This window comes from Colletotrichum paranaense (genome assembly GCF_030867605.1).
Source record: "Colletotrichum paranaense strain IMI 384185 chromosome Unknown Scaffold_1.1, whole genome shotgun sequence".
NCBI lineage: Eukaryota > Fungi > Ascomycota > Sordariomycetes > Glomerellales > Glomerellaceae > Colletotrichum > Colletotrichum paranaense.
In genome coordinates, this window is record NW_026848959.1 from 4,998,093 (window position 1) to 5,022,073 (window position 23,981).

A 23,981-nucleotide genomic window follows, 5' to 3' on the forward strand; every position below is an offset into this window, starting at 1 on the left:
GCCGTGGATCCCTAAACCAATCGGGCGGGGTAGCGGGGCCTCCGCTAAACCAGGGCCTTGGGAGCTGGGATGGCACGCTAGAGCTGATGCACGTCCAGATCTCCCGATTTCAGGAACATGATGACGCACAAGACATCGCGCCGATCGTGAACCTTTCTCCAGCTGGATCATGTCCCAAACCCCTTCCCACAGGCTGAAGAGCTTGATGGGAGGGCCAGACGAAAGTTAGAACCATGCAATATTCAATCAAACAGTTCAGATTCAGTCTTTCGACTGGAAACACCCCAGCTTTCGTCACCTTATGCTCGCCTGTCGCGTCTTGCTCCCCAGCAACGCGCTTCCACCTCTAACTAATTCTTATACTCGTGTTGCGATTGCTACTACTGCCATTTCTCCCTTTGCCTCGCGCTTCAACTCGACTTCCGCCTTGAGCTTTTCTCAACTCTGCAACTCCCGCCTCCTCTGCAGTACTCGACAACCGAGCTCGATCAACCTCACAGCAGCGGATCCTCGCTCTCATCCTCGCTACTTCACCACGATGCCGCCCAAGCAGAAGCGCAAGGCGGCGCTGGCGGCGGAGTCCAGCGACTCTGGGAGAAAGAGAACTAAGACGGAGCAGAATGGCGGAGATCCCCTGCGCAAGCCGCACCCGTTCCACGAAGACGCTGAGAAGCATGGAATCGTCCTCCGGAAGTTCTATCCACACGAGATGAGCAACGACCGAGCACGCGCCTACAACGACAACGAACTTCCCAGACCAATCGAGGAGCTCACCTCCGCTCTGGAGCAGACTTCCAAAACGAGAAAGGCAGTCAAGACAAAGAACGCCGTCGTCCATTGGTTCAAGATGGATCTCCGGACAACAGACAACAGATCGCTGTCTCTAGCGAGCGCTAAGGCCAAGGAAGCGGGCGTTCCACTGATCGCCATGTTCATTGTCAGCCCTCAGGACTATGAAGCGCATCTAACGGCCCCCATCCGCATCGATTTTATGCTCAGGACCCTGCATATTCTGAGGGAGGACCTCGCCAAACTTGACATCCCGCTTTATGTCGAGACCGTTGAAAAACGCAAAAAGATCCCCGAACGGATCGCTGAGCTCATGGATCAATGGGAGGCCAGCCACTTGTTTGCCAATATGGAGTACGAGGTGGACGAGCTCCGCCGAGAGGGGAAGATGGTCCGCATGTTTGCCGACAAGGGCCTCTCGTACGAGGTCCTGCACGATACGTGCGTCGTCCCTCCCGGACTTTTGACCAGCGGGGCAGGCAAACAGTACGCCGTTTATTCACCCTGGTTCCGGGCCTGGGTCCGGCACGTCCACGAGAACTTGGACCTTCTCGAGCTATACGATCCGCCCGCGAAGAACCCATCCAGCGCAAGGGAGAAGTACGGCAAGCTATTTGAAACGGAGATTCCGGAGGAGATTGTGGACCGGAAGCTCGACGACGACCAGAAGAAGCGCTACCGTGCCTTCTTCCCGGCTGGCGAACATGAGGCACGAAGCCGTCTGGAGAAGTTCTGCGAGGAAAAGGTCGGCCAGTATCACAACAAACGCAACATCCCTCACGACGCCGGGACCTCCACCTTGTCAGTGCACCTTGCCAGTGGGACCATCAGTTCGAGAACATGCGTGCGGTACGCTCGGGACCGCAACAAGACCAAGAAGCTGGATGCGGGCAACGAGGGGATACGGGTATGGATCAGCGAGGTGGCATGGCGAGACTTCTACAAGCACGTCTTGGTAAATTGGCCATATGTCTGGTATGTCGGACAACGTTCCCTTTCCGTCCATAATTCGAGAGCCTTGATCACTAACAAGTCCCAACTAGCATGAACAAGCCTTTCAAGCCCGAGTACGCAAACATCGAATGGTCCTACGATATGGACGACTTCAAAGCATGGAAAGAGGGCAGGACCGGATTCCCCATTGTCGACGCGGCGATGCGCCAGATGGTCCACATGGGCTGGATGCATAACCGATGTCGCATGATCGTCGCCTGCTTCCTCGCAAAGGATCTCCTTATTGACTGGCGCATGGGAGAACGAGTGTTTATGGAAACCCTTATTGATGGCGATTTCGCCTCAAACAATGGCGGCTGGGGTTTCTCTGCCAGTGTCGGCGTAGATCCCCAGCCCTACTTTCGCATTTTCAATCCACTCCTCCAGAGCGAGAAGTTTGATGCTGACGGAGACTATATCCGCAAGTGGGTGCCTGAGTTGAAGGGCATCAAGGGCAAGGCGATCCACGCTCCGTACGACCGCGGTGCGGGCGCCCAGGCGAAGAAAGCAGGCTATCCCGAGCCCATGGTTGAACACAAGGGATGTCGTGAACGAGCCCTATCGGCGTACAAGGCTGGATTGGGCAGAACCGACTTGTGAGCATTTTCCTTGGGCCTGTGGTCGACCGACTGGTCTGTGTAGGATAGTGATGCAAGTCTTGGTGGAGTTGGTCTCGACGTCGAGCAAGGTTATGTTACCCTTGAGTGGATAGAAAGCAATACCATAATAGTGTCTGTCGTGACCAAATACCTCACCTCGAGCATGACAAGTCAAAATAGTGTGAATCTCTGGGTGAAGACAAGTCCATCGAACACCTCTCTCGAGACCTTATCATTCGTTCGATTGTTGTTGATGTAACGCGTTCTTCTCGATCAGCCTCTCGAAGCCAGCATTTACGGTCAAGGTTTTGGGACGCAAGCGCGGTCGAATGGGCGCCGTCTCTCTCGAGAAGTGCTGACCAGCAGCAGTAATCATCTGCTTATATTAAACACTTTCTTTACACCGCTCCGATCATCCAAATGAATCCTCATGTCTTTACGTTGAACCTTTGCTGGATGTGTCCATCTTTCGTAACGTTCATACAGCCTCTCGCCTTTTAGACGTCAACCGAGGCCTAAGATGATGTTCGGACAAGAAGGTCCTTGGGTCGCACAGATCTACGACAGTCTCGGCAGTCATGTTCCGTCACCTGCATCTGGCATTGGCTACAGCCGTTGGTCAACAGTTGTTGGCGAAGTGGCTGCCGGCGTCGACGCCAAGATGCCAAGCCGTGAACTCTCCGAACGCTCAACTTGCAGGTTACCCAAGTCAACGCAAGACTCGCGACCACAAAGCGTATATTGACGACTCCCAAGTCAGCTTGACAATACTTAGAGCTGCTATCGCGAAACAGAATGTATGTATGTGAGTGAACCAGTTTCGCGAAGGCACTGGGACGCAGCGACGAGCCGTGGCGGGAGCATCCAACGGCGGGACCCGGGCCTCCTTACCCCTTGCGCCCACTCTCAACTTCATTTCAGTCGAATTCGTCACTGGTGGGATCGTGAATAAGGATTCATCACATTTCGCGGTACCGAAAAATGCTCGAGTCGTAGTCATGTGCTGTTAAGTGCGTTCCGATGGACCGATGCAACCTCGGAGGCAGCTACTCCGGCTCGACCACCCACCAAAGACCACGACTTTTCCGACATCGCAGGTCCCGTTCTTCCACTCCTGGAAATGAAACATACTCTCATTGGTCCCGCGTAGTCGCATTTCTTCGAGGTCACCTGCCCCTTCTCCGGATTGTGTGATTCCAGTGAGCCGGTCCGACGTTGCTGTCGTCCTCACCACGAGTCTATGGCACCTGCGGCTCTAGGAATGCCGGCCCCCAAGGGGAAACAGACTAGGGTACCTAGTCTAGATCGTTCCTTCACGGAGTCTAGAGCCGGTGATATAAGGCAAATTCGCAAAAGGCAACATTGAGATTACCCCTGTGAGAACGGTAGCGAGTCGGGCGGGACATGCGACCCCACGGGGGCTCCCAACTTTGATGGTGAAAGAGGGAAGGTGCCACGGAGTAGAGGGTTCCATGAGCTGACGAAAATAAGAATGTGGGCTAAAGGAAGCTTGGGAGGGGACATGCTCCTCTGAAAGCCTGGCTTATAAGAAGACAGCCAAGGATAGGTGCCGAGACATACTAAAGGAAGCTTGAGAGGGGACATACTCCTTTAAAGCCTGGCTTATAAGAAGACAGCCAAGTATATGTGCCGAGACATACTTCCCATTTGCTTCTTCATCCAGATACCCAAGAGTCGTAAAGAGTCTACGCAACTCTCACTCATCATGAAGTACCTCGCATCTCTCGGAGCCCTTATCGGCGCCGTCGCTGCACAGGCACCGATCTACGGCCAGTGCGGAGGCCAGGGCTGGACCGGCGCGACGACATGTGTCAGCGGCTCAGTATGCACTGCTACGAACCAATGGTACAGCCAGTGTCTTCCCGGAACGGCCGCGCCTTCGGTCACAACGACGCTCGTCACGAAGACGACTTCCACGGCCAAATCCACCGCCACAGCAACCTCTCCACCTGCCAACTCTCTCGGCTGGAAGTGGTTCGGTGTCAACGAGGCCGGTGGTGAATTTGGAGAGAAGACGCTGCCTGGTGTTTGGGGCACGGATTTCATCTTCCCTGACACATCTACCATTACTGTGAGTTTCCGAGAGTTCAGTTTAGGTAATGGGGCTTGAAACTTACACTTGTTTAGACTCTTCGAGGCCAGGGTTACAACACATTCCGCGTCCAGTTCAAGATGGAGCGCATGACTCCAAACTCCCTGACGGCAGGCTTCAACACAGCCTACCTGGCAAACTTCACAACCGTTATCAACCACATTACCTCGAGCGGAGGCTGGGCTGTCTTGGACCCCCACAACTACGGACGGTTCTACGACAACATCATCACTGATACTGGTGCTTTCCAAACGTGGTGGAAGAACTTTGCCACCCAGTTCAAGAATAATGATCACGTCATCTTTGATACGAACAACGAGTATAACACTATGGACCAGACACTTGTACTCAACCTGAACCAGGCCGCTATCAACGGTATCCGCGCAGCAGGAGCAACCCAGTATATCTTCGTCGAAGGAAATCAGTGGTCTGGCGCCTGGTCGTGGGTGACAGTCAACGATAACATGAAGGCCCTCACCGACCCGTTGAACAAGATTGTTTACGAAATGCATCAGTACCTCGACTCAGACAGCTCCGGTACATCGGCAACGTGTGTTTCTGCAACTATTGGCGTTGAAAGACTCACTGCTGCCACTAATTGGCTGCGCGAGAATGGTAAGGTTGGTATCTTGGGCGAGTTCGCCGGCGGAGCCAACTCCCAATGCCAGGCCGCCGTCAAGGGCATGCTTGACTACCTCAAGGCCAACTCAGACGTATTTTTGGGGGCCCTTTGGTGGTCAAGCGGGCCTTGGTGGGGTGATTATATCTACAGTTTTGAGCCTCCCTCTGGCACGGGTTACACGTATTACAACTCCTTGTTGAAGGGGTATGTTGCGTGAGGCGGTTGGAGATGCGGTACAGCCTTGCGTACTGTGTAACGCAAGGGAGGTGCTCTGGGGGCGTCTGAAATGGCTGTGAGGTCATGCTTATACCTTAAATTTGCTGTACATATTCACTTCGTATATATGATTCGATTCTTACCCAGACATGACAAACGTCAACTTGAAGCTTGGAAACTAGAGGTTTGTCCTGATCATCAGCCACGAGGAGACTTGAAATTGGAAACAGAAGGAAGATATTGGAAAGATATGAGTTGTGTTGTTGAAGAGTTTGACGCGGTGGATGCTAAACTATCACCGCACCATCGGGGGCCCTCCGGGCGAGGAGCCGGTATCTCGGCCCCACTCATACCGAGAAAGTGGATCACACCCGGACCAATCCGGCATGGACATTTTTCTGCCTTACACGTACCTTCAGCGATATTGAAACAAGACGCAATTCGATTCCATAATTCAATCTGATCGTTGAGGCTTTTATCTAACAATTGAGACTTCAATCTCATCGTCGAGATTAAAGCCATCAGGATAGAAAGGAAGTAGTGCAATGCCTTGCCGACTCGCGGTCCCTTCGTCAGGTAGCTGCAGGTGGATAGACAAATGGCCTGACACCCAGCACATCCCGGGGGGTTGTTCCTAGTGTCACTTCGACCTCTATCACTGCCCGAATCTCGATTTCTATCGTTGTTATCGCCATCATCTCTACCATTACTCGTGTTCGCCTTTTTCTTTTGAATATCCTCTATCGAATACTTTCGAAGTGTTGGAATATGATATTGGTAATGAAGGTAATGGCAAGGGTGAAGAGGACGTTCTGCTGTGGATCGACCTCTATGTAATTTTTTCAACGGTGAAAACTTCACGGAAAGTCCAGTCACCAAGCAATCACCTTCAATTCTCCAGCAACAGCCCCAAGACCACCATCTTCATCGGCGCTCAGTCTAAAATCAGCCTATCTATGGCGTCCCGCCAAATGCTCCTAGGCATGGTAATTAGGCATGCCCTAGTGTAATTAGCGCGCTACCAGTTCATGGCGTTTAGCTGACATCTGTAACTCCGTCTCGTAGAAAGCTCTCGGCTTGATCAAGGGTCTGCCATTCTGCTTATCAAACCACGATGTTGCTTTTGAAGAGAACTAGTGGGCAAGTTGACCTCCTGGGCCACCAGTCGTCAAAGTCATCTGCAGGCACATCACGTGTCGCTTGGAAAAGAAGTGCTGGAAGTTTTCTGCATGTGACAAAATGGGAAATCTGAGGCCACTGTACGCGATTGCTCACGAGGATATCAAGACCGGGCCAGTGAAGTAGATCATCACTGATCCTATATCATAGTCTTAAAGCGATGATTCATGTATTCTATAGTCTTCATTCACAACTGAAGTCCTGAATGCTGCAAAGATCACCCAGGTACCTTTTGCCGATGTTCGAATCCAGACTGTGGCATCAATCTTCTAGAACTTTCAATTCTCTAGCTTCTGACTTTGAGAGGATCATATGGTGCTAGCACTTCACCAGGGAATTTCCTGGCCGGTAATGACGTTGATAAACTTGCCCGACGTACTTTCGCGGGTTGCGTTGTCGATCTATCAATATCTCAGTCAGCCAACCTAATTCCTAATTACTTGAAGAGAGTCAGGAGACATCGGAACAACTTACTAAGTCTATCGTCTTCGAAGTACTCTCTTCAATCGTATGCGGTGCTTCTTTAAGCCCCATGATGCGCGCACCGATGTTACCCATCTCCGTCTGAACATGGCTACGCCTAAGGTCAGCATGTTTTGTCGACAACTATCAGCTCCAGAAGCTACTTACCCAGGGTGAATGGCAAATGCGACCAGAGAAGGGTTGCCGGCATGAATAGCTCTGCCATGAGCGAGTTGTAAGCGATTTAATTCCGGAGCTTGTCCACCATCTGACTTTGCCTAATCACTTACACGGTGAACCAATCCTGAGCGGCCTTAGACACGCCATAAGCACCAGCATAGAACGCCATGTACTTCTCGCAGTTGGTGATGGAGCCAGCACCGCTCGATACAGAAACCCACTTCGGCGAAGTGGACTTGTCGAGAAGTGGCTTGAAAGCCTGGAAGAGACGAATGGGACCCAGAGTGTTGACCTGCAGGGTGTACTCTACTGTTTCGATTTCCGCGGTGTCCAGCTTCTTGGGTGGCATGGGGCCCATACCAGCGTTGGCGATGATGAGGTCTACATATTCAATTCCAGCTGCTTCGACATCCTTGAACGCCTGCAGAGGATCGGTCGATGAAATACTGTCGATGCCGACGAGGAGAAGGCGGGAGCCTTCGGCTTTGGGAAGTTTGTCCAAGTCTTGGGATGATTGGGCTTTGGTATCCCGCACGCTACCGATGATTGTATGCTTCGGTCGAGCAAGGTACTTTTGCAGAAGTCCCTTCCCGATACCTGGCGCGCCATTAGGTTCGGGACGTCATTACCTCAACTTGATTGAGAAACAGCATCAAGACAAGGAAGAGAGCCCACCTTTATTGACTCCAGTGATGAGCACAACAGTTGAGGTAGACATTTCCTGGTCTTTTCAAATCTCAGAAGATTCAGGTAAATATGTTTCGAAGTAAAGAGTATTCAGGTTGGAAGCAGCGAGAGTGCAGGCAAAAGGGGTGTTTGGCATATAGCCTGTAATCGGATCTCTTGTGATGATAGAAAATGTTGCAGTCTATTTATAAAATCTCAAACCACTTACAAAGTATTCGAAACTACTGAGACAAAAGAAACCATCTAGTCTTTTCTTGGCTAGGTGTCGTTCGCTTTCGGAGTAAATTGCTGCCTAAGGTACATCGTAGTGAGGGGCTAACTGCATGTTTTTGTTGGAAATGCGGCACCAGAAGAATACTTGCTGCCTGTTCATCTGAAAACACATCCGAACCAGTCGTAATGAGGAAATTGGCGAGTTATGCGGGCCCCAAAACGGGTTTACTGCATTGTTGCCGCATGACCGTGGAGACAAGCTGCAGATGCGGTTTGAACGACAGTCCGGCTCGCGACCATGCACTGATGTGATCTTCGTCAACCGGCTAGATGATGTTCAACATTGCGAGCCCATGCTAGAGCCTAGATCTCTTGATCAACCAATCGCAATGACTTGATAGAGCTAAGGAAGCTTATCCCTTAAACTTCTGCCTGCCGTCTGTGGAACTCGAGAAGCTTGATTTCACGTACCTTAGGCAGCGATTTCGGTAAGGTACTCTCGTGCTGAACCTTGCGACATTGATCTCATCATCATGGAGTCCTAGGGCAAGTGATGCTAGAGAATGATAGTTGCAAATCCTATTGTATCATTAAGTGTATTACATAACAACTATCCGATGGAACCGAGAAGTCGTGTTGTGCAACCCTTTACGACCTCATGTCACTGCTCCTCTAATGCCTTATAAATGGCCCTGATGTAAGACTTCGCAGCGTTGTTTCCCAAACCCGACATGGACAGCTTATTCATCACATATGCGATGGTGATTTTCCTGTCTAGATCCATAACGACGAATGATCCACCGAGGCCTGCCCAGAAGCATATACGTCCGTTAGGCAGGAAATCAGCAACCGCCGTACCACCTTCGCCCGTAATGCCAAATCCGATACCGAAACGCATAGGCACGCCCATAACAAGATCAACCCCGTTGGATTGTTGCTCAAATATGAGGTTGATGGTGTCTTGTGAGAGGAAACGTTTGCCGTCGACGCTGCCGCCGAGACTGATGATCGAGAGAATTCGCGAGAGCGCGTAGGCATTGGCGTGCCCGCTCCCGGCGAGGATGTCGCCCTGGCGCCAGGTAGGACCGTTGGCGAAGTCTGAGGGGAAGGGCATGGGGTTCATGGTCTTGAACGTGATGGAACCCGGCTGGGGACCCATGCCGGGACCGAGGGGAGGCATAGGTGCGGAAATAACATCCGTCGTCCGGTGGAGTTCTTTGTCGGAAACGCCAAAGTGAAAGTCTGCGCCCAGTGGCTTCACGATCTCTTCCATGATGAAATCTCTTAGCGTTGTACCCGTCGCGCGACGGACGATGGCTGCTAGTAGATGGCCAAACGTGAATGAGTGATATCCAGATGCTGTGCCGGGTTCCCACCACGGTGCCTGCGTAGCTAGCTTTGCTGCAGCTGCGTCGAGGTCAGAGATTTCTTCGAAAGAGAGCGGTCCATCGGCATCCCAGCCAGAGACCCCCGACGTGTGAGAGAGGATATGGCGGATCTCGATATCTTCTTTACCATTGGCGGCGAACTCAGGCCAATGCTTCGAGACCTTGTCGTTGATCGAAAAGACTTTTTGGTCGACGAGAATGAGGATGGCGAGACTGAGGACGGTCTTGGTGGAGGAGAAGATGGTGACGAGGGTGTTTTTGGTCCATGGCTGGGTGCGTTCCTTGTCCGTGTAGCCACCCCACAGGTTTACAACATCGTTGCCATCAATGTTGACAGCAATGGCGGCGCCGACTTCTTCTCCACTGTCGATATTGTCCTGAAGTTGCTTGCGTACCTCTTGAAACCTAGGGTCGCAAGTGCCGTGCGTTTGTGTTCGTGTTTGTGTCATGATCACGAAACTGTTGACCAAGAATAAGCAGTGGACTTGGTCGAGTTGTAAGTTGGATGGTGGGGCTGGAGCTGATTGAAAAGTCGATGATGAAGGCTGATTTTACAAAACTCATAGAGTACAGCGAGACATGTTTTTTTTTTATAGTTGATATGATGCCAACGACACCTACATTGTCGGTGGTTGTTCACTCCGAGCTATCACGGCTTCAGATGCAGGCTGACAAGCGCAGGTCTTCGTTCCACCCTAGAGCGTCTCGCAGTGCAGTGTCGGTAGCTACCACTGCCGACTCCCCGGCCATCGGCGCGGCGCGTGGCGCCTGGGAAGTCGGTGCTTCACCCGCCGACTGGCCGGAGTGTGTCTGTTCTAGGGCCTGAGCAGGCACACAGGCCAGCGGTGCTTCTTGGCGCTCTGGGTGCCTCGCTGCTTACTGTCGCTAACTATTGTTGGCTTCAGGCGCAGGCCATGTGGATAACGCGCAACTTCCGAAGGGACCCGGAATTAACCTAGGTAAGAGTCTTTCCAGCTAGTGCATTGAGTATCATCTGATGACTGGTATCCATACAGAGAGTTTTCTCGAATTCCCCGGGCAAAGGTCAATGTAATGTTGCGGCGCAGAGCCGGCGGCATCAACCGAGTAACAACGGGTAGGCCTACCCTCGTTTCAACCTCCAATCGCTCAACTCTCACCCGTACCTCTGCATCATTCCGAGAAATATTGGCTTTTTCTCCCATGGGCGATGACCAAGCCGTTGGGTTTGGACTAGGTCTTACCCGGGGCGATGGGAGTTTCATGCTACTGCGATCCTTAACGTCGTTGTTTTGGCCATTGCCCTGTGGGCACTTCCAATTAGCGTTGATGACGCCGCGCCTTTGGGCTGGAATACTCTTATTCGCCTGCGAAAAGAGCTGGATTGAATTGGAGCATTGATCATTAGCACGAGCCTGGCTTTCATGTCCTATGTCCTTGGTATCTTGACAGCCTCTGACGCGGCCAAGCATATGCGTCAACGAATATGAGACCAATGAGAGTTGACCGCTGCAATGAGCCATGATGATTCATTGTGGGTATTCAGGGCTGCTAGGTATGGCAATGCTTGAATAGAGCATGTTACCCAGTACTTATTCACCTGCAGCCCCGTTTGATTTCCTACCAGGGATGACATGACAGGCTTGTAGTCAATTCCTTCTGACTTCACCTCACTCGATACCAACACATATATCACAGACCCCTTCGCATCTCCGGCGACACAGCTGCATTTTCTGCCGTTTATATACATCAAAGTCACTTCGCGAACATGAACGAACCCATCGAGATTCTGGGCCAGCAGCCCACTCTCAAAATCTACACCCAGATGGCGGTCTGCTTTTCTGTCGAAGATGACCAATCCTATGCAAACATCACCAAAACTCTGTCGAGCGGTCTTGAGCGACTTACCGCCGGGTTTCCCTGGGTTGCAGGGCAGATAATCAACGAGGGCGCGAGCGAAGGTAACACAGGCATCTTCAAGATCGCGCCACTGGAACCAACCCCGCCCTTGATTGTCAAGGATCTGAGAGAGGACCCATCAGTATCGTCGATGAAAGATATGAAAACGTCAGGCTTTCCCTTCGCCATGCTTGACGAAAGCATCGTCTGTCCTCGCCCGACTCTACCGATCGATCCCAATCTAGTAGGGAAACCTGAGCCAGTTTTCATCACCCAAGCTACATTCATCAAAGGCGGGCTCGTTCTCGCGTTCCTTGGCCACCATCAGGTGCTCGATGGAACCGGGCAAGGACAACTCATCAAACTCCTGTCCAAGGCGTGTAAGGGCGAAGACTTCACCGAAGAGGAAGTAGCAACTGGGAACCTGACACGCCAGAACGTCATTCCCCTCCTCGAGAACTTTAAGGGAGGGTCTGAGACTGATGCGATGATCATCATGCCCTCAGCAACGCCATCATCGCCACCTGCCACATGTAGCTGGGCTTACTTTGACTTTTCGTCAGATTCTCTGTCAGCTTTGAAGTCATTGGCTTCTGAGGCGGTCACGTCAGGCTACATCACAACAGACGATGCCCTTACTGCCTTCGTCTGGCAGTCAATCAGTCGCATTCGTGTGAAGCGCTTACCGAACGACGCGGCAACTAAGCTCGCTCGAGCTATCAATGTGCGAGGTTATATGGGAATCCCTCAAACGTTTCCAGCCCTCATACAAAGCATGACGAACAATTCCATGGCGATCAAGGACCTCGTCGAAAGACCACTGGGGGAAGCGGCATCTCAGCTCCGATCTGCTGTGGATCCTACAGCCTTGAGCTATGGAGTACGAGCTTTGGCGACACTCATGAACCAAGCGGCCGATAAGAGTGTCTTCTCATTCACCGGGACCCTTCATCTCGATAGAGACTTGGCCTTTAGTTCCTGGGCGAAACTCGATCTTTATGAGCACGACTTTGGATTGGGATTGGGCAAGCCTGAGTCGGTCCGGAGACCGCAATTCACACCCGTGGAGAGTCTTGGCTACCTGCTTCCCAAGGCACCAGATGGCAGCATCGCCCTAGCAATATGTTTAAGGGACGAGGACATGAATGGGTTAAAGAAGGATGAATTATGGTTGAAGTATTCAAAGTACATAGGAAAGTAATTATCGGGCATTCCAGGCCCTTCAACGACTGCCATTCAGTTCCCCCTAATCTTGATCTGATACCACAGGAGCAACTACCCCTCGTAGACGTAGCAAAATGGAGAGCCACCGATTCCAATCGTGCTCATAAGGTCCCTCAGCTTTCTTGGCTCAGCCAAAGGCCGAAGATCAACCAAGTCGTCCAAAGTGCCGTTGCGGCTCGGGGGAATATTTTGCATCGTGACAGTACCAAAGATATCCTGCCTGTTCTCCCAGTCAAGCATCTGCCAGATCCAATAGACACGGTCGATCTGGCTGTGGTGCAGGAAGAATGCTGGGTCAGCCGGAGAGATGAAGAAGTTGTTGCCAGAGTCGCCTCCGAGCTGCCAGTGGCCAGCCGCATGAACTCCTAGCTCAAAGGGGTTGATGTAACGATCATCACCATTCAAAAGGCCCCAGAACGACTCGAGAGTGTTGTGCTCAGTCAGAAGGAGCGTCGTGTTCCGAAATGTGGTGTGTCGAGAAGAGACGTGCTTGTTCAGGTCTCGCTGCAGGCAGCGCGGGTCAGCGGCGAGAGGAGTGTCTGTGTTCTGAACGACGGGGAGGTTGACCGTCATTTTGGAGAAGGGGCCCGACATGACACACCCACCACCAGACCCGGGCTCGAGCTTGAGGGTTACGTTGGTGTAAGCCTGGTGAATTTCGAGGCCTTCATGAGGAACAAAGGCGCCGTTGCTGCCGATGGAAGTGTCCGATCCGTCAAAGAGAGGTGACAGCGTAGGGTCTTCCGCATCATAACCCCATTCCCAGAAGGGAAACGTACCTAAGATTGTGTCAGATGTATACTGACAGATGGTCAGGCAATAAGCCACAAATGCTTACCAGTATAACCGCATTCGCGGACCTTTTGCTCAAACACGTCTGTGTACAGGCGATGCCAGAGCTGGAAATTAGCCTAGGCAGAAGAACAAGAGAAACGTTAGCTCTCGGCACAACATCGTTTTTCTTACACCAAACTTGCGCTCTTACCGTTCTGTGAATGACAGGAGTCTGCTTGAGGTGGATAGCCACAAAGTCATCATATAAAGTCTTTGCAGCAGGCATCACTCCCGGCTCATACAAGCTCGGGGAACTCTGCATACACTCAATAGCAGCTACAAAGGCTCTCCTCTGCTCGGCAGGGAGTGTTCTCCATTCTCGGCGGACGCGGACCTTGTCCGGCGTGCATGTTGAGTTTGCAAATGCACCCGAACGTTGGTGCAATTCTTTAGAGTTAGCCAGAGCCTTGGCAGCAAGTTGAGCAAGGGCGTCGCCGTTGTTGATGGCCTCTTGGGTAAAGTTGTAAGATGGTGCCGCGGCGTTGATGGGGAGCAAGAAGGAAGTGGCAAATAAAAGCACCGAAAAGGCGCTGAGAAGAGAAGGACTCATGGTGGGAAAAGAGTGGACGCCGAAAAGTGCTCGACTGCAAGAAGTTCAATGGCCTCTAAGCGCGGTCAATAATTGATTATTAGGCTGGTTGATGAAAGATGGCACGTATAATAGAGCGGACTCCAAGGTTCTTAAGTTCAACAAGATGACAGCAAAACTGTATAAAACCTCCCGATATCAAGTGCCCGTGGGTCCAAGGAAATCCATCCGTTTGGGATATGACCGGTTGCAGTTGCGGTGACAGCATCATCCTGGGCCAGGGTCATGAATCTCGTGGCGTACTATACTAGTCTTTGGAGATGCAAATTGCAACATCGCTTAAAGGATCCCGACTCAGAGTACGAAAGCGAGGATTGCGCGTGGGTTCTAGCATGGAACCTTGTTATCTGGGGCACCACCCTCAAGCCTGGTCAAGCGCGCCGAACAGCCGCAATGACACAGCCAAGTTCACGGCTTGAATTTACGGAACCTTTTTTGTCAGCGTGGTCTAAGGTAGTGACTCGCGAGTGAACATAGACTGCATTATACTTGTCCAGGGTTCTAGTCCTCATAGAGCAGGTCAGAGTTGAAACCCAGGCTCTCAAAATAACCTTAATTTCATCGCTAAGGCTCTTGGGTGTAATTCCTGATGCAAGGTCACCTTCAATTGCAAACAAGCATTTTAGCAGCCGAGAAGTATTGGCACCTATATCAGGTTTGTGAAACTGGAGTTGATAGAATAAGCTCTGTGATGGTCGGGAGCTTTTCGGTTCCGCAGCTCGGGGTCACCAATGCTTCTTAGCATTTTGAGTTGCACCCAAGTGGGGAAGCAATCTATGTGAGTATTATCACCATGACCTATAGGAAAGCTAGTCATATTGTTAAAAATGACTTTCCATATGGATAGCTCCATCCCTGACACAGATCGCCTTGTTTAGGGCTAAGCGCCAGGTCTTTCCTATAAGTTGATTTCTAGGCAGTCAAGTCCGCCGAATAAGAGACTAGCTTGGCTATCGCTTAGTCCAGTCTCGCCAACCTCCGAATACAGTGGCACTGCAGGCTAAGTTCCTGACGCTTCCATGCTCGCTTGACAAGATTTTATGTGGGCTGGAGACATGATGGTCGCAATGGAGACTTCAGCTTCACAAGTTTTCTGAGGACTTATCCAAAGCTCTCTGGCTCGTTCTCATTGTCAGGATACGAGTCACAAGGTAGCATGGTGCAACATCATCATATTTGACTGACTCATTGATCACGTATACGTTGGAGGATCTATCATGGGAACTTTGGTACAGTAGCCAGGAGATAAGAGTGCTTCAACTCGCGCTATGAGTGGCTCACCTGAAGGAGGGTATGGATGTCCGTGTAATGAAACTGCAAACTCCCTACTCTATCCCTTTACTCCTAATCACTGCTGAGTGACACTTCTTCAACCCCCCAGAAAGAAGTTCTTTCTTCTTGTTCATTACTTCACAAGCAAACTGAATAAACATTTACGAAGTGAAATATCAGCATAATCGCGTTATCAACCCAAATAGAACGAAAAGAAAAGCATAAGATTCGGAACTTCATATTTGAAACGGTTCGCTCAGCCTGCAAACTCCTGGCATCGTCGCCATTCTAACTCCTCACTCTAGCGCTTTCCCATGCCGCACCTAGCCAAGCACTCTTCGGATCCGAGGGCAGCTCCGGTACCCACACCAGGAACGCGATTTCCACCTCCTTCGCTACTCTTCGATCCCGAAATGCCTCCGAAGGCAGCCTGAACCATGTCATTGGGCAACTTGAAAAGGCCGTTGAGTATACTCAAGGTGCCCGTATCATCGGAGTCAAGGGCTGAAATAAGCGTGGCATAGCCGCACCCTGCAAGAAGGGGTTACAATTAGCCAAGAGCTTATTCGTGCCGCCCCGTCACAAACCATAAATATTCCTGTTCTACGTGGGGTGGAGACTGCCCCTGGGGAAGATGGTCAGCTGTCCTGGGTTGAGTGTCGTAGTGGCTGGGTCAGCACCATTCTCTTGAATCATCCATGTCTGAGTCTGGACTTCAACAGCGACCACAAAATTGGTGGCACGGGGGTGGTAGTGAGGCGGCAACATAGCACAGAGCCCAAGAGCGAGCCAGGTGACAGTCAGCCCATGACCAGTTGCCGCGGAGAAGTTGCTGCGTTTGCGTTCACGACGCCGCCGGGCGAGTATGTGAAGTACTCGTGTTTCTTGAAGTCAAATGCATAGTCATTTTTGACGAGCTGCAACTTGTCGAGCTCAGTAGCCGTTTTCTTTTCTAGCTTTGTGTTGATATCACGGCTCACTGGCTTGTCTACTGCAAGGGCAATACCCGCAACGAAAGAAATGTAGAAGATAATGATCAACATTGTGCTAGAATGCAGCGTGAAGGATATTGTTGGCACCTTTGAGACAGGTATTTTATGAAGTAGAACGAAGCTGTAGAGTATTTCACATTTGAGACACTGTCAATATTCTCGATAGTCAACATCTATTTTATACTTCCCAGAAATGCAGAAACTTATGAAGATTGCTCAGCTTAATGTTCGCCCCCAACTGAAGGATCATCTCAAAAATGCCAGACGAGTGAGGCTGGAGGAGCCATCGACGTCAATTGCAGGCACAGGTACTAAGTGGGAGCTAAAGAGGAGTTGATAAATTAACCGTGCGTCCTATTATATCGAGGCATGCAGATGCTACGCTGTCATAAAGATCTTTCAGGAGTCGGGTGAGATATTAGTGTGGTGTGTTTCTCTATCGCCGAGATCAACTTATCATCCTCCTAGGCTCAGGCCCTCAACTCCTTGCACATCAGCGCGAGGATAGCCTAGCGGGCTAGGAAGTGCGGTCGCACTTATCACATTGTCTACTCAATTGATCTATGGAAACTACAAAATTTCATGATACTTGGCGATATTGACATTATGGAGGATGAATGCGCATCCCCTGCCTCTGATGCTATCAGTCAAAAACGATTTCAGAGGCTGAGACAGGAACCATGTGTGGCACCAAGTTACAATTAAGTAGGGGCTAAGGCACCCCTCCAGGCCGGTGGTCGAGGATAATGTGCTGGGATTGGGCCATCAAATACTTGCAGTCATCTTGCGGCTTGCTCCTCTGCTAGACTCAATTGGAGCGTTCGTCTTGAAGTTCACCCATGACGAGACTATGGACGAGCTGGCCTTCGGTTGGTGGTTGTCCTACGAGCCTTGTAGACTTTGAAATCATTGTTCATCTCGGAGGACTACAGGATGGGGTACGGCCCAGGAAAGCCCGAGACAAGCGCCCTCTCTAGAATTTTTATATGGCTTCCCGAAGTTTGGCCGCCTCGCCGCACCTAGGTATTCGCTTGTTTCTCGTGTTTGAAAGGCCTAAATTTGCGATCGGTTTGGTCTTGGGCCGTTTCCGCCGGTGCAAACAGATCGACCCCGGGGCTAAACTGTTTGTGACTAAGGCCCCCGACAAAGACCAGTCATCAACTTGGGAGCTGGCGCCTCTTTCCATTGTCTGGTCTGATCCCCAGAAAATCCACAAATCCAAATGGCCCCGTGGAGAAGCTTGTTCAGATCATGTTCAAAGATCAAAGAGATGACGGGCGGCCCTACCGAACCCTTACCGCTCTCGTGGAGGCGAATGGGTCTAGGTGCAACACCAGGAATAGACGTCCTAGTCTCTTCGTCGACATATAAACCTACATGGCACGGAGAGCTGGACCACGAATCTCATCTTTCGAGGCAAGCTCACTCACATTCATTGATAACATGTGGTCAAATATCATTCTTTCTTTGGCTCTTGGCAGCATTCACCCAACCGTGGCTAAGCCGTTGCCCGAAGCAGCAACCAAACCCGGCACATCGAACAACACAGTCCAGGGGTGTCTCAACGCCGCCAAGGCACCAGTTGTCGTATCCTCATCCTCAGATTGGTCCGACGATATCCGGCCCTACAACTCTCGTTTGCAATACACACCAGCTGTTGTAGTAACGGCTACCGATGTCAGCCATGTGCAGGCCGCCGTGAAGTGCGGAGCGCAGTATAATCTCAAGGTCACAGCCCGAGGCGGCGGTCACAGCTACTCTTCGGCCGGACTCGGCGGCGAAAACGGCCATGTGGTTGTTTGGCTCGACGAGATGTACGGCGTGACGTTGAATTCCGATAACACTGCGACGGTGCAAGCGGGCGCGAGACTTGGCCACATCGCGACGGAGCTGTTTAATCAGGGAGGCCGGGCCATCTCACATGGATCATGTCCTGGGTAAGCATCAAAGTACATTGGTCAGTTGTGGAAGAGGCTAACACCAAATTGGCAGTGTTGGTATGGGACATGTCTTGCATGGAGGCTTCGGCTTTTCATCTTCCATGTACGGCCTTGCGCAAGATTGGATCGCTGAGGCGACCGTAGTCACGGCCGACGGAAAGGTCGTCAAAGCATCGCAGACCCAAAATACGGATCTCTTTTGGGCCCTTCGTGGCGCGGGGTCGTCTTTCGGCATCGTTACAGAGTTCAAGTTCAACACCTTCGCAGCTCCATCAGTTGTCACATGGTTCAAGGTCTCATCACCATTTAAGAAGGACAAGCTGGCTTCGGCTCTCGTGGCTCTCCAAAAGTATGCCCAGAACGACAAGCCTATTGAGTTAAATATGCGGGCCGTCGTCACCGCCGACAGCACCGCGTTTGATGGCCTCTACTACGGGACCGCAGACCAGACACGCGTTGTGCTCAAGAAGTTCCTCTCACCCCTGGGTATCGACGTCGGTGGCGCAACCATTACCCAGACTGACTGGATCGGCCAGCTGGAGCACTACGCCGGCTCAGCGGCCCTTGATGAGACCGGACCGCAGAGCCTATCCGATACTTTCTACGCCTCGAGTCTCATGACCAAGACGGTCTCGACTGCGGGCTTCGCTGCCTTTGCCGATTACTACCAGAACACAGCAAAGTCGACGGACAGCGGCTGGTTCGTCCTCATCGATGTCCATGGTGGCAAAACCAAGACAGCCCAGGTTTCAAACTCAGCGACAGCTTACGCCCATCGTGATAAGGTGCTCATGTGGCAGTTCTATGACTCTTCTGGAAGTTCTGCGTACCCAAAGTCCGGATACAAATTCCTCAGCAAATGGATGGCATCAGTAACAAACACCATGGCAACTAATGAGTGGGGTCGCTACGTGAATTATGCCGACTCCCAGCTCAGCAATGCGGATGCACAAGATCAGTACTACCGGGATAATCTGGGGCGTTTGAAGGCTATCAAGGCTAAGCTTGATCCCAAGAATTTGTTCACCTACCCGCAGGGGGTGGGCTCATAAGTCATGTGCACACATGTAACTACCTAGCCTATTTACTGTCACATTAGTTCCACGCTGGGGCGTGTATGAGAATTGTTTTAATGAGACAAAAAAGCGTGGATCATTAGCATCAAGCACTGAAATATCATGATGTAGTTTTTGGTATTAGTCATTTAGGCAGCTCTCGTCGGAGTTCTCGTCGGACGTATTACATAGTCCATGTTCCGGTTTACTCCCCCAGCTCTTTTCGATTCTTCTGATTTGAAGCTGAGATTGACCTGTGCCATGTGTGCCGGAGACAGATCGTTCTCGCTGAAGAACATTTGCAGATCGTTGAGCGACTCATCCCCCTCTCCCACAGCCGACTTTGTCCCACCGGTGCACAAAAGTGCCATGCGTTCAACGGCTTTCAAGTGCTTTTCGGCTACGTCAGGTTCTCCAACCAAATTCTGGAACAATTTGTGTTAGCACGTCATGATCATACTCACTTGATACTGGGCATGTGATCTTGAACCCTGGGGATATAGTGATCTCTTACAGCGTCTGATGCCAAGCAAAGGCTCTTGGCCATGGTGAGGTTACTGATATTGTTTCCCTCTCTGGTGATTGTTGCGTTGAGCTGGCGTATGGTCTCCATCTTATACATCGTCATCACAGGGTCATTATAGCCCTCCTCTCGTACAGTGGCAAGGTGTCGCATAGACCAGAGCAGTACCAAAGAAAGCATTCCCGGATCGGCGAGGGCTGACTGCACCCAGTAGGTCGTCATCATCTTGCAGAATGCCGTTCGTTCACCTTGCACCATCACTTCCATCTCTGGCAAACGGATCAACTCTAGTAACGCCATGCTGCGTAGGACTGCATACAGACATAGTCAGCTTGTAGCCTTGGCACAATCAAGAAAAACAGCATGCTCTTTCCGAGGTATGAGCTGCAGTCTGTGCATGCAAGCAACGGGAAGGGCGGGAGGGAACAGGGAAAGGTTCCTTTATACCGCAGCCCGCCCTTTTATACTTGCAAGGTTGACTGCAGTCACGGCCCGCAACTTCTACAGGCTGATGTACATTATCAGTCAAGCTTTCAGGTCTCATACTCACAGTGGTCAAGAAGTCCTTGCTCCTGGATAGTGACCCTCCTGACGAAGGCGTTGAATGGATCCGTTCTAGCGGCGCCGAGCATTGAAACGGGGCTGCCGGCGAGAAGGGGGGTGTGGCCAGAACGCGAGCCGTTTTTCAGGGTCGTGACAAGCCACAACCTCACAGACTGAATCGATGGGCGAGCCGGGGAATCTTCGATTTGGCTTTGCTCAGGAGGTGTGGTTGACTTCTGATAGGCGGCCACCCGCTGCTGACGGGCTTTTGGATTCCGTGCGGCGTGCGATCTGACCTTTTTCTTCCAGGCCTTGGTCTCGCTTGGATGGGTGATGGGCACAAAAAGGAACCCTTCCTCCCGGCTCCTGCCGCCGCCCTTGCTCGCGGGCGGCATCGCGGGTGAAGCCGTGGACCACTGTCGTCGAGAGGCGAACGAGTAAGGGCTGGACGTTGAACGACCTCGGATGGCGTACCCTTCGTACCCCTTCCCGGTTCACCTCGAAAATGGAGTCAAGGACCTTCGTTACCGAATAGCAAGGCGGCGAGAGAAACCCGCTAATCGAACTGAACCGTAGGGCCGGGACGAGAGGTACGAGATGGGTGACTTGAGCAAGCTTCAGTGGCTCGGGAGACGTCCGTGATGATCTGGGGACAAGGTTGGCATTTGCCTATTCCAGCAAACGCTCGGGTCACACAAGGGTTCCTGGTGCACGAGATGAGAGGAGTGAAATCCTGACTGACGGGAAGGGTGTGTGGCAGAATCGAAAGAGGAGGATGTCTGAAGAATGCCAGAAAGCTGACTGTGTTGTCGACATCTGGCTTCGTCTCCGGCCCCCCTCCTCATCTTCTCCCGCTGCCTCCTCCCCTCCACCGCGTGCGGTCTTTGAACGAATGGACAGCCCTCGACTCCCTTTGCTTGTTGGTTCCAGGTTGGTTCTGGCCATGACGCAGAACTTGACCAATCATGTATCTCGCCTCTTCAGCCCAACCCCGGCAACAAACAGCAGCCGGTGGATAGTGTCTACACTCTCCACGAATCAGGATCTCAAATTATCCAAACGTCCCAACGATGGTGGGGAATGCCAAGGCCAGCATTGTCCCGAATCGGACGAGACCCAAGGGGCAGCGGCTCCATCCGAATCCCCAGTCGTCTCCGCTCCCGTCGGGCTCGGCACCGGTCTACGGGCTGATTACATGAGCAAACGTGTGATAAGTTTCCGAGAAGGGAGACGTTGGCCTGATTGTGCCTAGCAAGGATACAGTGACGCGGCACGCCAGATCGATGAATCCTTCGCGCTGAAGATAATAAGTACAACGGCGAAGACAGGAGAAAACATCGTACAGAGTCCCTGGTCGAGATAAAGTGATTCGATCACAAAATTCCCGAACTACAACAAGTTGAAGAGAAAAAAGCAGCTCAAGATGTCTGGAAAGTGGGACCCCCTCACTGATATGCCCAACCTCGAAGGTAAAGTGATTGTTGTTACCGGTGGGAAGTATGTTGTGGACCCAACCGAATAAAAGCAAGCAATTCTTTTGACACACCTGCAGTGCAGGCATTGGCTTGTCAACCGTCAAGTACCTCGCCCTTCGAGGTGCCAAGGTTTACTTCACAGCAAGATCGAAGGCCAAAGCCGACGAGACTCGCACAGTACTGACGGCCGAAAATCCTGCGATAAATACCGCCAACCTCCACTGGCTCCCCTTGGACTTGGCAGACCTCAAGTCGGTCGCCTCCGCTGTTGAAGAGCTGAAGAGCAAGGAGACCAGGGTGGACATTCTTAGTGAGTCGTCTTTGTGTTTATCAAGAGTTGAGGGCAGAAATATGCTGATAGGATACCCCTCAAAGTAAACAATGCCGGTCTAGCCTCCGGCACAACGGAGACGATGGGTCCTGGGTGGGAATGGCACATGGGGGTCAAGTAAGTGCTCGTCAAACCCACGTGGACATGTTTGCTAATATTTCGTGTAACTAGCCACGTCGGGCACTTTGTTCTCACCAACGGCGTACTGCCGCTTCTCAAGGAAGCCACAAAGCAACCCGGGGCCGACGTCCGTATCATCACTCTCAGCTCCAACGTCAACTATGCCATGCTGCCATCAAACTACGGCTTCACCTTTGATTCCGCTTCTTTCTTGACGAAGCCTGTGCCTTATTACCCGTGGCAATGGCGCTATATCATTAGCCGTATTTTTGTGGTCGACATGATTCGCTACGCTGTCTCTAAGGTCGCCAATCTCCTTTTCGCCCAAGAGCTGCAGCGAATTCTGGATGAGCAAAGTCTCCCGATCCTGTCCATCTCAGTGCACCCCGGTGGCGTGGCCAGCCCCGGTAGCAAGGACATTGGAAACTCCCTCTTCTCCCTTGTTAGATCGGCCGCCTTCCTCACCGTCGACCAAGGCGCCATCACATCCGTCTTTGCGGCCACTGCCGCCGAGGTTCGCGAGAACGCAGACAAGTACAAGGGTAGGTACCTAGAGCCGTTCGGGAAGATCGTGACACCGAATCCGGTCGCCAAGAACGAGAAGCAGGTGAGGGGTATGTGGGAGCACACCACAGTCGAGGCGAACAAGTACCTGGCGACGCTCGGCCTCGCACCCCTTCAAGAATGGTAGTCGCGACGAGATGATGGCAGACGAGGTTTGCCCAGGCTTCCATACGAATGTTCTCATCTATCCTATTCTCGATGCACACAAATACTCGATCAATCAATAGAACACGGTAGTATATCAAATTTGGTTCGAAGCCCTCAGGGGGCTTGCGGTTACGGAGTATACAGGACCCGTTTCCAGGTGCATGGGATAGCATTCTCCGAAGAGGTGTGAAGCCGGTTGATATCATCTCGAAGGCACCAACGCGCGCACCCACTCTTCAGAAATGAGGTTCAGCATCCTTTCAGAGCATCAAGAAAGTTGAGAAAGAAATAATGACGTTTAGCAGCTTCCAGTAATAATTACATGACGTTTCACCAAGGATAATCTCCCGCGATTCCTGCAATCTCACAGCAGGATGCATGTTTAGTGCCTGGGCCATCACAATATGCCACGATGATCCCAATGTTAACTGCTTTCCAGGCCAGTGTCCCACTGCTCGCAGATGCCTGTATCCCACGTGTTGAGACTGCCAGTGATCACACATCGAGACGGTCCGGCCCCGTCAGGTGAGTCGGCAAAGGCAGAATTCTTCCTCAAGGCGTCAGTGCGCCGAGCATTAGTTTGCTCCCAGCCCGAGGCACTAGGTTGAAAATGGTGAGCTATGTTGGTCTAATTCGGGATTGCTAATTTTGTTCTGCCCGTGGCTCCTCTTGAAGAATTGCAGAGGGCGGTCTTGTGGCGGCCTCTTGTCGATTGGCGCCGAGATAAGCTGTGCCGTAATCTTCTTTTCATGTTCCGAACAGGAATCCTCATCGTCGTTTCTTCACTCGGAGACTGAATCGACGATGAAGTTGAGGGTGCGAAACGACCTACAAGATGGAAAACATGTTGTTTACATCTATCCGTACTCGTTGTTAAGATTTTCTCTTCCCGCACAAAGACCGAAGGGCCATAGCATATCGCGCTCCATAAACACGAGTCTGCACGTACACCCTCAAGCAAGCTATGAAGACTTTGCACACTGTAGTGCCTTGGAAGTCGCTGCTAGCTCCCGCCCATTGATGCGGCACTCGGTGAGGTCTCTTTTTGATCTG

At 51.7% G+C, this 23,981-nt stretch overlaps 10 protein-coding genes across 10 annotated transcripts; 5 read left to right on the plus strand and 5 right to left on the minus strand.

Moving 5' to 3' along the window:
• Positions 1–301: 301 nt before the first annotated feature.
• Positions 302–2,382, plus strand: CPAR01_01733 (DNA photolyase; the record flags this gene model as incomplete). Its single annotated transcript, XM_060486022.1, has 2 exons — positions 302–1,764; positions 1,833–2,382. The coding sequence occupies 2 exons, from the start codon at positions 302–304 to the stop codon at positions 2,380–2,382; spliced, it is 2,013 nt and encodes a 670-aa protein (XP_060356879.1).
• A 1,725-nt stretch (positions 2,383–4,107) lies between these two features.
• Positions 4,108–5,333, plus strand: CPAR01_01734 (cellulase; the record flags this gene model as incomplete). Its single annotated transcript, XM_060486023.1, has 2 exons — positions 4,108–4,473; positions 4,530–5,333. 2 exons carry the CDS (start codon positions 4,108–4,110, stop codon positions 5,331–5,333), a joined length of 1,170 nt encoding a protein of 389 aa, XP_060356880.1.
• Positions 5,334–6,837: 1,504 nt separating this feature from the next.
• CPAR01_01735 (aflatoxin biosynthesis ketoreductase nor-1) lies at positions 6,838–7,871 on the minus strand (the record flags this gene model as incomplete). Its single annotated transcript, XM_060486024.1, has 5 exons — positions 6,838–6,912; positions 6,986–7,085; positions 7,142–7,192; positions 7,264–7,750; positions 7,829–7,871. The coding sequence occupies 5 exons, from the start codon at positions 7,869–7,871 to the stop codon at positions 6,838–6,840; spliced, it is 756 nt and encodes a 251-aa protein (XP_060356881.1).
• An 843-nt stretch (positions 7,872–8,714) lies between these two features.
• Positions 8,715–9,890, minus strand: CPAR01_01736 (beta-lactamase; the record flags this gene model as incomplete). The annotated part of the gene is made up of 1 exon (XM_060486025.1): positions 8,715–9,890. The coding sequence occupies one exon, from the start codon at positions 9,888–9,890 to the stop codon at positions 8,715–8,717; it is 1,176 nt and encodes a 391-aa protein (XP_060356882.1).
• Positions 9,891–10,042: 152 nt separating this feature from the next.
• Positions 10,043–12,520, plus strand: CPAR01_01737 (trichothecene 3-O-acetyltransferase; the record flags this gene model as incomplete). Its single annotated transcript, XM_060486026.1, has 4 exons — positions 10,043–10,249; positions 10,382–10,400; positions 10,458–10,485; positions 11,119–12,520. The coding sequence occupies 4 exons, from the start codon at positions 10,043–10,045 to the stop codon at positions 12,518–12,520; spliced, it is 1,656 nt and encodes a 551-aa protein (XP_060356883.1).
• Positions 12,521–12,594: 74 nt separating this feature from the next.
• CPAR01_01738 (tyrosinase central domain-containing protein) lies at positions 12,595–13,927 on the minus strand (the record flags this gene model as incomplete). Its single annotated transcript, XM_060486027.1, has 3 exons — positions 12,595–13,322; positions 13,382–13,454; positions 13,529–13,927. 3 exons carry the CDS (start codon positions 13,925–13,927, stop codon positions 12,595–12,597), a joined length of 1,200 nt encoding a protein of 399 aa, XP_060356884.1.
• A 1,612-nt stretch (positions 13,928–15,539) lies between these two features.
• CPAR01_01739 (spherulin-1A) lies at positions 15,540–16,281 on the minus strand (the record flags this gene model as incomplete). The annotated part of the gene is made up of 3 exons (XM_060486028.1): positions 15,540–15,769; positions 15,859–16,070; positions 16,115–16,281. 3 exons carry the CDS (start codon positions 16,279–16,281, stop codon positions 15,540–15,542), a joined length of 609 nt encoding a protein of 202 aa, XP_060356885.1.
• A 1,392-nt stretch (positions 16,282–17,673) lies between these two features.
• Positions 17,674–19,222, plus strand: CPAR01_01740 (FAD binding domain-containing protein; the record flags this gene model as incomplete). Its single annotated transcript, XM_060486029.1, has 2 exons — positions 17,674–18,167; positions 18,223–19,222. 2 exons carry the CDS (start codon positions 17,674–17,676, stop codon positions 19,220–19,222), a joined length of 1,494 nt encoding a protein of 497 aa, XP_060356886.1.
• Positions 19,223–19,374: 152 nt separating this feature from the next.
• On the minus strand, positions 19,375–20,686 carry CPAR01_01741 (uncharacterized protein; the record flags this gene model as incomplete). The annotated part of the gene is made up of 3 exons (XM_060486030.1): positions 19,375–19,650; positions 19,740–20,059; positions 20,299–20,686. 3 exons carry the CDS (start codon positions 20,684–20,686, stop codon positions 19,375–19,377), a joined length of 984 nt encoding a protein of 327 aa, XP_060356887.1.
• Positions 20,687–21,714: 1,028 nt separating this feature from the next.
• Positions 21,715–22,908, plus strand: CPAR01_01742 (daunorubicin C-13 ketoreductase; the record flags this gene model as incomplete). Its single annotated transcript, XM_060486031.1, has 4 exons — positions 21,715–21,788; positions 21,844–22,076; positions 22,142–22,214; positions 22,269–22,908. 4 exons carry the CDS (start codon positions 21,715–21,717, stop codon positions 22,906–22,908), a joined length of 1,020 nt encoding a protein of 339 aa, XP_060356888.1.
• Positions 22,909–23,981: the final 1,073 nt, after the last annotated feature.